At 40.4% G+C, this 13,185-nt stretch overlaps 1 protein-coding gene across 5 annotated transcripts in view; it reads left to right on the plus strand.

Moving 5' to 3' along the window:
• SYNE1 (spectrin repeat containing nuclear envelope protein 1) overlaps window positions 1–13,185 on the plus strand; it is a 473,246-nt gene that overhangs the window by 417,742 nt on the left and 42,319 nt on the right. For all 5 annotated transcript variants that reach the window (XM_047102923.1, XM_047102922.1, XM_047102925.1 and 2 more), the window contains one exon: window positions 10,385–10,547. In XM_047102923.1, the coding sequence (XP_046958879.1) occupies window positions 10,385–10,547 (163 nt within the window). The remainder of the gene's footprint in view (window positions 1–10,384; window positions 10,548–13,185) is intronic.

Here is a 13,185-nt window from a genome sequence, read left to right on the forward strand (position 1 = left end):
TTGTAATGATGTTTGTTGTTTGTTTTTTGTTTTTTTTTCATTAAATCTACTCTCTAATATAAGGATATTGCTCTTCCCTCTATCAAACCTAAATCCCCATCACCAAAACCAAAGCACACTTTAGTTATTTGGCTTTTATTCTTTTCAATAACATCTTCATTGAGCTCTAACTCATGTAGCATACAACGCATCTATCACAAGTATACAGTTTAGTGATTTTTTTAGCACATTTAGAGACCTCTGCATCCATCATCACGGTTAATTTTAAAACATTTTCATCACCCCCAAATAAAAGCCTTAATCACCTTCTTCCTCTCTACCCTCCCTCCTTCCGTGGCCCCAGCAACCACTAAGTCACTTTCTGCCTCCACAGGTTTACCTGTTCTGGACAGTTCGTATACATGGAATCATGCAATCTGTGGTCCTTGGTCATTGGTTGCTTTTAAGTTTGCTTGGCAAACTTTCTGCACAAGACTATCTAGTAAATATTTTTAGCTTTGAGGGCCAAACGGTCCCTGCCGAAACCCCTCTGCCATATCATAAAAGCAGCCTTACGCAGTGTGGAAACTGAAAAATAGAGCTGGGTTCCAATAACATTTTATTACCCAAACAGGTGTCTAGCCTAGCCATAGTTTGCCGACACCAGCTCTAGGGATGTAAAAATGAGAAGAACGTGGTGTCTACCCAAGTAAGAGTAGAAAGCAGGTATACATGACTCCTCACCACAGGCCTTCCTTCCATCTTCCTGCCCGCTCTCTTACCCCCATCTGGCGTGGCCGCTCCTAATTGTTCTTCATGTTCTTCCTGTTCTTTGGATTAGGTGAGATTCTTCTTACCCTATCAGCACGCTTTCTGTACTGCGCTTAACAGAATTTTCCTCTACTATAATCAGTATCTCGTGTGATCAGTTGTTTGCAATTCCTTTTCTCTCCTAAGGTGTAAGTGTGTCCATAGCAAAGCCGGAACTTAATATTGTTCTTTGCACATAATGGTCACTCCAGTAATTGTTCAGTATCTCTAGTCTAAGACATAGTATGGCAAGTGCCATACATGCAGATAGGAATAAAGCAGAGCATGGGCTTAAGGCCTCCACTGCTTGAAATGTTTCTGCTTCAGCTACGCTGAAATGTTAGGCAAGTTACTTATCTTCTGACTACCTCAGTTACCACATGTGTAAAAATGTACTCGGAGCATTACATGAGACAGTACCTTAGCACTGCCAAGTGCTCAGGGACCGACGCTTTCTCAGCCCAGAGGGAGTTTAGAGGCTGTGTAGGTAAAGCGCACACGCAGTGCAGGGAAGCCTTGGTCAAGTTGCAGCAGCTGCCCCCAGAAGGGATTTGGAGTTCCCCCACACTCGAGGAAAAAGAAAACTTGATTCTTGGAATCTATGGCTGGCTTTATCTCAAGGTGGCCAATTTGGAAAACTCTGGCCAGGATCAGGAATGTATGGAGGCAGCAAGCACGGATACAATGCAGAACTAATCAAGAGGCCCGAGTCTAGTCCGCCTCGTTCTGCCTGTGTGACCCAGGGCTCGCTGCAGAAGCTTTCTGAGCCCTAGACTCCTCATCTTCAAAATGTTCATAAGAATAACTGCCATAGCTCCAAAGAGGCAATGCCGGAGAAGGACCGTGAATACTCTAAAATGCCACATATGCCAGTCTCGTTCTTTTAGATAGCTACAGAGTATTCCATAATATAATATAATATAATATAATATAATATAATATAATATAACATAATATAACATACTGTGTATAATATATAATATATATAATAATATATATAATATGTAATATACTATGGTTTATCCAATATTTTCCCCACTGATGGGCATTGATATTGTTATCATTTTTTGCTATGACAGTAATCGTGTCTTTAAAGCCTTGCTTTATATTTCATTTGTTGGCACAAATATATTGTCCTAATGATAATGAGCATGGGGAAAAAATTTTAACCCATGAGGAGAACTAAATAAGGTAAAAAGGAATTGAACTAGGAAAATAATGGCAGTAAAAGTTTTCAAAGATCCCAAGTTTTCAGGAATGTTAGTCATAATCAAGAAAAAATAAATTTCCCTAGTGTTACGGAATCATGGCCTACATATCTCTTTAACCAAAGCTTAGATGTTTATATTCCTGATTGTTAAAAATAATAAATTATAGGAGTGATTGTTTTATAAAGAATTCACAGTAAGATATCTTTATTTTTTAAAAATTTTTATGAATATAATATATTGTCAAATTGGTTTACATACAACACCCAGTGCTCATCCCAACAAGTGCCTTCCTCAATGACCATCACCCATTTTATCTTTAAATAGCAGGATTTGAAAAGTAATTTTATTAAAACTAAGTTTTCTGGACTGTATTTCTTATGTAAAATATAAGCTTGCTTCTTTTAAAAATAAAATGTTTCTGTTTTAAAAGCAATTATCTCACATAACCAGAACCAAATGCTTTCTTTTATCTTGCAGTTCATCACATAGGCCTTTTAAAAAGAACTTAGAAAATGTTCATTATTATTTTTGTATTTATATGTGTGTGTATATATACCTTGATCCAAAAAGGTTTTAAAGCAGCCAGCATTCACCACATTTTTTGAAATTACCAGTAATTAATAATTTGAGAGGCTATTTTCTTTAAAAGCTTAAATTATGAAATTACTATAGATGCAGCGCAGAAAATTTGAAACTCTTGAAATTCACAAAATAAATTTATCTGAATCCCACCAAGCCAATGAACGGATGCTTCTTTTTATTACCTTAAAATGAAAATGTTATTTGTGTCGCTGTACATCATTATTTTTAAAAGGACGAAGGTTTTGAATATTAGGGGAGGAATAATATTTCTTCAGGTACTCTTTTGCTTAAACAGTCTATTCAAAAGTGAAGACCAACTCCTTTTCTACTGAGTATCTTTTCCATCCCACCTTCCCAAACAACCCCTAAAACTCCTACTTACACCATGTAGCTCGCATTTCAAACAGCAGACAAAAAGAAGTTGCTCTTTTTTGCTACTACAATGGGCCGCGCTTGTGGAGGTTTTGTTTGTTTGCATTTGGGCGATTTATCTTTTTCGAATATCCTTTCCAACTTAGCAAACAGCCCACAGGAAGAGTTGACTGTTCTTCCAGAATGGCAGTGTCTACAGGCCAGCCTTATTTTTGATATCCTTCTTTCTTTAGAAAGCCTCCCCCTCCTTTGCAGATTACACTGAGCCTTTTCCCCTTCTTACACTCGTGGCCTACATTCCAGGAGATCAGGCCTGGCACATGTTAATGAATGTAGGTTTTATTTAGAAACATGACCACTTGTCACTGCTCAGTGTCATATTATCAGGCAGAGACCTACCGACATTTGTTTAGAGTGAGCATTTTCATACTTCCATACGCAGACAAGGGGAAGCTTTCATCCCCACGCAGGATTTAGCCTTTTGCTCTGCAGACCTAACTTTTGCAAGTTGGAAGCTTCATGGTGGTGGCGGAAGATCTGTGTGCCCTGAGGATGGCAGAGGACGGCTGTGTGGACTCAGATCTCCCAGAATGTAACTGCGATGTCACAAGGCAGGCATCTCCTTGAGTTTCTTCCATTGTGCATAGCTTTCGTGTTACGTGGGGTTCGTAGGATAGATGCTGGATCTTTAATCCATAATTGTTTTTGCCAGTGTTAAGTGGAGATGATTTGGTGTTAGGAGCTCGTTGGCCGTGGACTCCCAAGAGTTATTTGTCGGTTTGTTTTCTTGTTCCCCCTACTGGGCATGTGGAGCCGGAGGGAAAGGTTAATGAACTTGGTTATGGCTTGGTATTCCAGTTGTCTCTGGACCGTATGCGTCATACGAGGGGTATGGCCGTGGCAGAGAGGCTGAGGCGCAGGAAAGAGATTCAGAAGGAGACCCAGTAAGATGATCCAGTTGGTCTATCATCTGCTATTTAAAGGATGGGCTCCTGATGAAACTGAAATTCAGTCTTAGCCAGTTCCCGGCTTTGTGGCTGAAAGCTTTCCCTTTATTAAATAAAGATCTCATATTGCAGGGGCCCAGAGGGTTTTGTGTATGAGAAAAGCCATTTCTGTATAGGCTTGCCAGTAAGTTTTGGTCACTGACTAGTATAAAGGTTTTAAAACATACGCCAAATGTAAAAATGTATGTCGAAAATAGTAATTCTGTGTATTATGCAAATATTTATTTCATGATATTTTTCTGTTAGAATAATGTCATATCAGGAATTTTAGCTTCATTAAAAAAAAATACTATTCTTGTACCATAACATCCTCCAAATAAATTCCTATTAACGAATAGGATTTACTAATGGTGCTTTTGGTTCTATTCTATTTAGAATATGAAATTTTGTTTTTGCTTTTGTTGATGGGTCTACTAAACTAGTATGAAGGAAGATAGTGATAAATATATACATGTAACGTGTATATGTGTATATAGATATTCGTGCAACAGTGTTCAGAAGCTGGACAACTGGTTTCAGTAGTAGAATCCTTCTCAAAAAGGGTGAAGTCCTGTGAGGCACACTGGACTGTGCAAAGAGACCCATCAGCTGCAGGGATTTACAGATTTACAAGACTTTTGCTAAACAACTTACCCAGACTTGTGACATCGGCAAACATCCATTTTGAATTATAATCCTGGATGCTACCAAAAGGAATGTTGCTCAAACTTCTTACAGTGATAGATGAATAGAAATATTGTGACACTTTACCCAAGGATTTCCTTTAAAGAAATAATGGAAAAAAGATGGGACATTTCTTAACAAAGAATGACTCATGTCCTGCAAATACCGTGTCTCGTAAGGTCAAGGAAGATGTATGGGGGCTTTACTACCCACTTCCTCTCAGCTCACATCTGCTCCCCCCAACACACACACAATGCATTTTGCTGTTTGTAGTCAAATGCATGTTTTAAAAAATGAGAAAGCAAAACTACTTAAATGCTCACCCCCATTGACTTCACTAAGATTTACACATTCATTTGAAAGAGGAACTTGTCCCTAATGGACTATATGAACAAGCATTTCCATGTCACGATGCCCTTGACATATTGCACACTAACTGCTCTATGGGAACTCATTCAATATTATACAAGATTACTAATCTTGTAAATTATTTCACTAGTGTAGACAATATCTGGGGGAACAGTATTTACTCGCATTCTTTTGTGCCTTAGATCTTTTGATAATTTTGGTAAATGAATTTTGAAACAAGGGGATGAATGAATTTTAGTACTTGACAGACCATTCGCAAACGTTGGACTTAGAGGGAAGATTTAAGTATGCGTTTAATATCAATGAAATTAAAAATAAACTGTGCTAACTCAATAAAAGTCTTTTACTTAGGTAGAATACTAATTATTAACGCTTATCAGGCATTTAAGTAGTGCCCAACTTTGTGCCAAGCACTGAGTTTAATACGGCAGGGGAAGGGGAAAACCAAAAGTAGAAATTCACGGTTCCAGCTTTCCAAGGAACTTAACATGGGGAGAGGAACTTGTGTATAAATAATACCAGGGAGTTAAAATAAGGGAAAGAAGGAAGCAAGCACTGAATGAGGTGTTCTTCCAGTCTCCAGCTCCACACGAAACCCTGATGATATTATGAGGTTGCTATAAAGCATGTGTCCCAAAGCGTGGTCCGCATTCAGATGCTACCAAATCTGAAGACAGGAAGCTGGTCAGATGGGAGAGGTTCCCGAAAGGACTTTCTTCCAGAGATAAAACCGGGACAGACATCTCAGTGCAGTCTCCTTGTGTTTATTGACTGTTAAAGGACAGTCTAGTCCTTTCAACCTGGGCCACGGAAGCAGGATGGCCAGGGCCGTGTTAAATTCCAAGCCCGTGCCATGGCCATTGGTAACGTGCACCTACAGCTTTGTATCCAGTAGCTATTCTAAAACTGTTATTCACTGGCTGACAGTCAAGTGAGTTTTGTCTTATATGTGAGAAAATGTGAGTAGGTTGTACGTAAACATTCTTGGAATTATTATTGAAGGTCAATACCTTGGACTTCCCTGGGAACAGGGTACAATTTGTATTTACAAAAATAACTAGAGAAGTGTTAGCTTGAATAGAATTATGAGTCATGATAAACAGAGAGCAACACATGTTTTCTGTTTCCTATCAATAGAATATATTGTGGAGTATGAACATAATTTTTAAATACATATTTTTTCCATGCAATGTAGGTAATGTACCTAAGAGTACCTTTACAAACTGAAAATGTTTTTCAAATATAGGTATTGTAATAATTAATGAAATATAGGTATTATTATTAATAATTGGCCATAGTGAAAATCCTTTTAAAAGCATTTGTGTGACAAAGAGAAAAGTGATTACATCATGACTAGACTTTTATTTGAGAGAGAAACATTGGTTTGTAAACATTCTATTTATAATGGAAGTGGTGATATCAGTTTTAAGTAATTAAAAATAAAGGAAAATGCTGGGGCGTCTGGGTGGCTCAGTCGGTTGACCATCTGACTTCAGCTCAGGTCATGATCTCGTGGTTCATGAGTTCAAGCCCTGCATCAGGCTCTGTGCTGACAGCTCGGAGCCTGGAGCCCGCTTCAGATTCTGTGTCTCCCTCTCTCTCTGCTCCTCCCCCACTCGCACTCTATTTCTCAAAAATAAATAAACATTAAAAAAAAATTTAAAGAGGAAGGAAGGAAGGAAAGAAGGAAAATGCTGCAAAGTCTTTGGTTATAAGACATTTTCTTCAGAGCATGGCTCTTTACCAGAGCAGCTTCTCAGAGTCCTCCAAGGAGGAGTTTGGAGGAGGTGGGAAGAGAGTTGGCCGGTAGCGTCTGTGCTTTGAAAGCACCCCTAAGTGATCCTGGAACAGCCCCTCGCTTGAGAAGCCCCTCTCTGCTGTCTGAGAGTAACGGAGCTGAGAAATACTTGATGTCTCAGGGTGCAAGTCCTCCGTCTCTGAGAACATTCTTTATCGATTCCTGCCTTGGAATATGTCACCTCCCTGGAGTTCTGCAAAGTCCCATTGCCAATACCTCTTCAGTTGAGCCAAGTTGGCACCTCGGAAGTTGATGTATTTTGCTCATCTTCATTCGTCTATGTTATAAGCAGCGGCAATAAGGTGACCCTGTTTCCTGAGCTTCGGGGAGCACTCATGGCCTGAAAGCAGAAGTGAATTTTATTTTTTTTTAATGTTTATTTATTTAATTATTGGAGGGGTGGGGCAGAGAGAGAGGGAGAGAGAACATCCCAAGCAGACTCCGCACTGTCGGTGCAGAGCCCGACGCAGGACTCACACCCACAAACTGGGAGATCATGACCTGAGCCGAACTCAAGAGTTGGATGTTTGACCGACTGAGTCACGCAGGCGCCCCAGCAGTGACTTTCAAATATGGGCTGAACCTGAAATCACTGACCGTGTGCTTTTCACCCCCGTCAACCTTTTTCTTTAGAGCAATCTGGATACTCAGCCGTGTCAGGCCCGCACCAGGGTCTCATTGATGGATTTTTGCTGCTAGCTATTACTTGATAATAATAGAGCTGAGAAATATTGCCTGTGGCCCTCCCAAACTCCTGCTTACAGCCTGACTCAGTAGGAAAACACCTTCAAAAGTACCCCTGCCCTTGTGTCCTTGACCACCTACTCTGCATCCTTGTGCCATCAACTGCTTTCATCTGTCATTTCTCTCCTCCTTTTTCCTTCGGTCATTGGCTTCTTTCTCACAAGTTCCTTATTCTCTGCTTAAAAACATTCCGGAGTTATTCCAAATATTAAACTGCATTAAACAAAACAAACAAATCAATGTTTCCTTGTAGCCAGATCGTTCTACAGGTTTCATACCATATTTACTCACCTTTACTGCCTGGTTGAAAAAAAAAATTACCAATACTCCTTTACCATAACTGTATTTCTTAAGCCAAATGCATTGTGTTTAGGTATTTTTAGGTCTCATTATACTATCCTGCTGTTCGTTTGACAGAGGATACCATCGGTCCCCGAACTTTAGTGTATCTAAGACTCCCCTGGAGTGCTTGTGAAAAGTGCCAGTTCCCCGGCCACACTCCCAGAGGTTCTAATTCGGGAGAAGTGGATTGGAATCTAGCCAGGAGTCTGCATTTATCCATTTATCTGAGGCCAACCAAGTGAATCTAATCAAGGGGGCATTCAGATCACTAACCAACACTTCTTTTTAAAATTTTGTTATTGAATATATGTGACATGTACCATTGTGTAAATTTAAGGTGTACGATGTGTTACTTTGATACATTGATCTGTGATAGTGTGGTTGCCCCTGTAGCGATAGTTATCACAATTCATAATTATTGCACAATTATTGTTGTCTTTACTCATTTACTGTGCATTAGATCTGTACAGCTCATTTACTGCTTGTTGTAAGTTTGCACCCTCAAGCAACATCAGTCTTACCCCTGCCCCACCACTACTACTCTTTCTTGCAGTTTTTCCTGCCTTTGGTTTCATGCCCCACTTTTCCTCGGTCACCTTCTTCCTTTATGAATTTTTTTTCTTTTTTTATATCTCTGATTCTTCCTCCATGAGTCAGCCTTTTAAAATTCATTCTCTTCATCCATTCCCTTTCAGGGTGAAATACATCCTTTCATTGGGCCTCGCTCTGTGCCAATAATACCTAAAGCAATGGCATAAACCCTGACCTCTCCTCGACATCTGTGCACTACACTTCTATGCATGTCTACCCGACCCGCAGACTCATCATACTGCAAACTTCCTGCACCATTGACCCCATGAACTTGTTCCTCATCCATTCCCTCGGAGACGGCAGCATCCATATAATCACATCATTTTTAACTCCTCCTGCCTCCCGTCATGGCAGTTCATGAATTTAGCAATCCCCGCCCCACCCCTGTCCCTGGCTCCCCAAGTGCAGGCTTTTGATGTAGCTGCTTGGGTTATTCTGTTTATTTCCAGAATGGTCTTCCATACGAGCCTCACTTCAAACTCACATACTCAAAATCAGAACTGATCCTGTCATTCCTGGGCTAATACGTCTTGGCCACATTCCTACTTATCTTTAAAGTTCACACAAAGCCAGTATGGTGTCACAGCAGGCCTTTTATAATCTTAGCCTATCCGTCTGTCTTGCTTCAACACAACTACATCTCTCTTCGGCTTCTCTTCCCACCACCCCCACCCCCCAGCCCCCACCCCCCTATCATTATGGCACTCTGCCTCCCATATCTCTGATTTTCTTTCCTGTGTTTCCTAGGCCAGAAATCTTCTGCTTGGCTAGTATCCACCTGTCAAGATGCAGCTCAAATGTTATTTCTTCAGCAAAGTCTCAGCTCCTCAATGGCTGGGATGAACCTTCAGTCATCACTGTATTTCTGTCGCCTAGCTCCATGGCTACCTAGCATCATAGATGTTTGTAGAAAGAATACAGACCTGAACCAATGGAGACTGAACAAGCGAATGAATGATTACTGAAGACGGCCAGACAGAATTGATTCCTCCCTATTTATTAGCCAGGGACTTGGTTCATTAGTTTAGTTCTTCTCACACTGTGTTATGTTTCACTGTTGACATGTCCAGCTTTCCAGTCAGATCGTGCATTTCATAGGAAAATAATCAAGTCTTATTTATTTTGTCTTCCCAGCATCTTACACATAGGATGTCCACACAGGATTGTTAGATAAGTGGCAATCTTAAGCAAACTGGTTTTTACTTCTTCCTGGAAAGAATGGGAAAACATTTTTTAAAAACATACTGTGTAGAAAATACTGCATTGAACTAGGCTTTGCAGGCGAAGACTAGATGGTGGTCGGCCCTGGATCTGCCCTCTGCTGCTTGTAGCCCAAAGGGTCCTCGGTTACCTGTAACGAGATCTGGCATTAAGTGCATGTGATCGCTCACTGATCATTCGTCTTAAGTGTGCTTTCTTCTTTTAGCTGAGTTTGCCACAAGGGTGCTGAAATAAATCCCACCAGGGCCGGAGTAGTCAGAACCATGAGTGTGTTATCTGTTTTGGTGCCGACCAATTGGAAATGTTCATTTTTTGCTCCCAGGTATTCTTCAGATTAGTATAAATTACATAATTTGTGGAAATAGCAATTTTGGTGACCACCATAGTAACCTGTTACTATAGCTATGTCGAACATCATCATAGCTGACATTTATTGAATGTTTCCCATATACCCTGCATCATTCAACTCATTCAGATCTCACACATACTCTTCCTTTACCTTCATTTTATAGAGATGAGGAAATGGAGACCCAGGGAGGGTGTACAACTGCCCAAAGTCACAGCCAGTAAGTGGCTGAGCTGAGCTGGACTTTGACTTTAGGCAACTTGGCTTTAGACTGAGTGCTCACTTTTGCTCACAAGGGAAACTTGAGTGGGGCCTCTCACTGAAGGTGAAGTCTCTCCTCTGCCCACAGGGTAAAGAAGCTGAAGGAGACCCTGGTGGCCGTACAGCAGCTGGATAAGAACATGAGCAGCCTGAGGACGTGGCTGGCTCACATCGAGTCAGAGCTGGCCAAGCCCATAGTCTACGATTCCTGTGACTCGGATGAAATACAGAAAAAGCTTACTGAGCAGCAGGTAAAACTTAAATCAACTAAAGGAAGTAAGTAGGCTCTTGAACATCTGTGCTCCTGGCCAGGATACAGAGGTGGATGTGAGACGGTGAATGAATCGAGAAGGAAAATCAGGAGGGAGCTAGACAAGATTGCCGAGAAAGGGGAGGGAGGCTTGGGCATGGCAGGTGTTTGGGGCCAATAGGTCCCACGTCACCAAGGAGTTAAGTCTTAAGAAGCTATGCTATCTTAGGGGTTAATGTCATTGGTCCACGAAGAAGACATCCTAAACTGCTTGGGTTGCAGTGATGTCTCCATAACAGAGCAGGCAGTTTTGTTTATTTCTGTGTAGGTCACTAGCCCACCACTACATGCATAGAAAGGAGCTTTTTTTTTTTTCTGCATTTGGTGTTTGAATACAGATTACAGTGCATTCTTAGAGTTTTTAGAGTCTAAAACAATGGTTTTGCAAGGAGTGTTCCATGGCCTACAGAACACACGCTGTAATTTTACCGTAATGTGTGCACCAAAGGCGGCACATCACACTGGCCTACAGTACACCACCCGCCAGAGCAAAAAAGAGTGACCATGAAAAGTGAAAAATGCCCGCATAAAGGAATTTTCCCTCCTACTCTCCTTCGTTGTTCTTAATAAGCATAGCAGACTCCAGTTGTTAGTAGAAAAGACCAAAAATCCCCCATAAGAAATATTGCTACTCCATGCCTTTAGATTGTCCTCGAAAATTCTGTCCACGTTCTGGTTACTTCCATTACATTTAGGCCATTATAGCCAAGTTGCTTAATTTAAAAATACTACAAAATATAAACAGACCCATTTATCAAATCTTACAAAATAGTCTATGTGCTTACTTCATTTCATGAACTATTTAAAGCAGTACAACTAGATATTAAAACATAGGTTTTAGATAGTGGGAATAGTTTAATATTTAAATCAACATTTATTTTTTAAAAAAATGTTAGCAGGACACTTTCCCACTTTTGTAAGATTAAAGCCCTTGATGGATTCTCTTGTGTTTGAAATTCTGATAATTGAGCTGATAGCGGTTTGGGTTGGCCTCCAGCTCCCTGAATACTCCTGGAGAACATGGTAATGATCTCCACAAGTGAGAACTGGTTAAAAACAGTGACAATTCTAATAGCCAGTATTGTAATTTAGCAAACGTAAAAAAATCTAAACTGTATCTAAGTAAATATGGCAAATTGATCATATACATTTATAGCCTTACCCACTTCTAAGCCCCAGTAAAATGAACGTAAAGGGAAAAGAAGGTCAAAACCCACAATGGCAAAGAGACGAGGAAAGAAGATGAGAAAGATGACAGACACCCATTAGAATTTTGGAAGACCAGAGTGGATAGATGAATAGTTACTGCTATCAGCAGGATGGAGGATGGAGAAAGCTGATTCATGCCATGGAAATACAAGAAGACTGGGTGGCCTGGGTGGCTCAGTCGGTTCAGCGTCTGACTTTGACTCAGGTCATGATCTCACGGTCTGTGAGTTCGAGCCCCGCGTCGGGCTCTGTGCTGATGGCTCAGAGCCTGGAGCCTGCTTCACATTCTGTGTCTCCCTCTCTCTCTGCCCCTCCCCCACTCGTGCTGTGTCTCCCTCTCTGTCAAAAATAAATAAACATTAAAAAAAATTAAAAACAACAACAAAAAAAAGAAATGCAAGAAGACTCATGAAGTGCAGACAGCAAGTCTATAGGACTTTAAAATGGAAAATTGCTTGAAAATTTGAATAAGGAGCGGTTTGACTGGCAGATCCCCCTAATCCTAGGCAACTCCTGTCTGTTGACTCCAATAGAAAGCCCAAGGATCTCCCTTGGAGAGGGCAGCCCAGAGGGACTTTGGGTTTGGGGCTACGGGGCACCATTGAGGCTGGAGCCACTATATGAAAAATAGATTAAATGAAATACTCTGTACCTGACGATATGACTCCCACTGCCCCAGCTCCCACCATGTTACTAGCCAGGTTTATATCACAGCCAGGATTAATGAAAGAATTTTAAAATCCAATTTAGTTATTCCATAATAGTCCCCCACAAAAAGTTAAAAAGGAAGAAATTATCAAATTAGTAATGTAAAAAAGTTTCCCAAACTGAAAAGCTTATAGAGTGGACCCTTGAACAGCAACGGTTTGACCTACATGGCTCCACTTATATGTGGATTTTTTATGCAATAAAATATGTAGTACTACAGATGTATTTTCCCTTCCTTACGATTTTCTTTTTTCTAGCTTGCTTTATTGTAAGAATACAGCATATAATACATATAAAATGCAAAATATTTGTTATTTGACTGTGTTTTTGGTAAGGCTTCTAGTCAACAGTTGGCTAGTAGTAGTCAAGTTTGGGGGGAGTCAAATGTTATACACAGATTTTCAGCTGGTGGGGAGTTGGTGCCATCAAGCTCCGCTTTGTTCAAGAATCAGCTGCACTTCTAGAGCATAAACTTACAAATGCCCAGGAAAATTAAAAACAAAGCAAAACCATTATAAAATTTCAGAACATGGCCGACAAAGGGAAGATCTTTATGGTTTCCAAGATGAAAAAATCTGATCCTTCAAAACAATGCTGGAAGCTAAAAGTCAGTGACACGGTGCCTCCCGAAAGCTGAGAAAATTATTTATAATTTAGAATAC

The sequence above is a fragment of the Lynx rufus genome, unplaced genomic scaffold (genome assembly GCF_022079265.1).
Source record: "Lynx rufus isolate CCGP_SWC_20201006 ecotype Redwood Valley unplaced genomic scaffold, mLynRuf1.p SCAF_6, whole genome shotgun sequence".
In the NCBI taxonomy this organism is placed as follows: Eukaryota; Metazoa; Chordata; class Mammalia; order Carnivora; family Felidae; genus Lynx; species Lynx rufus.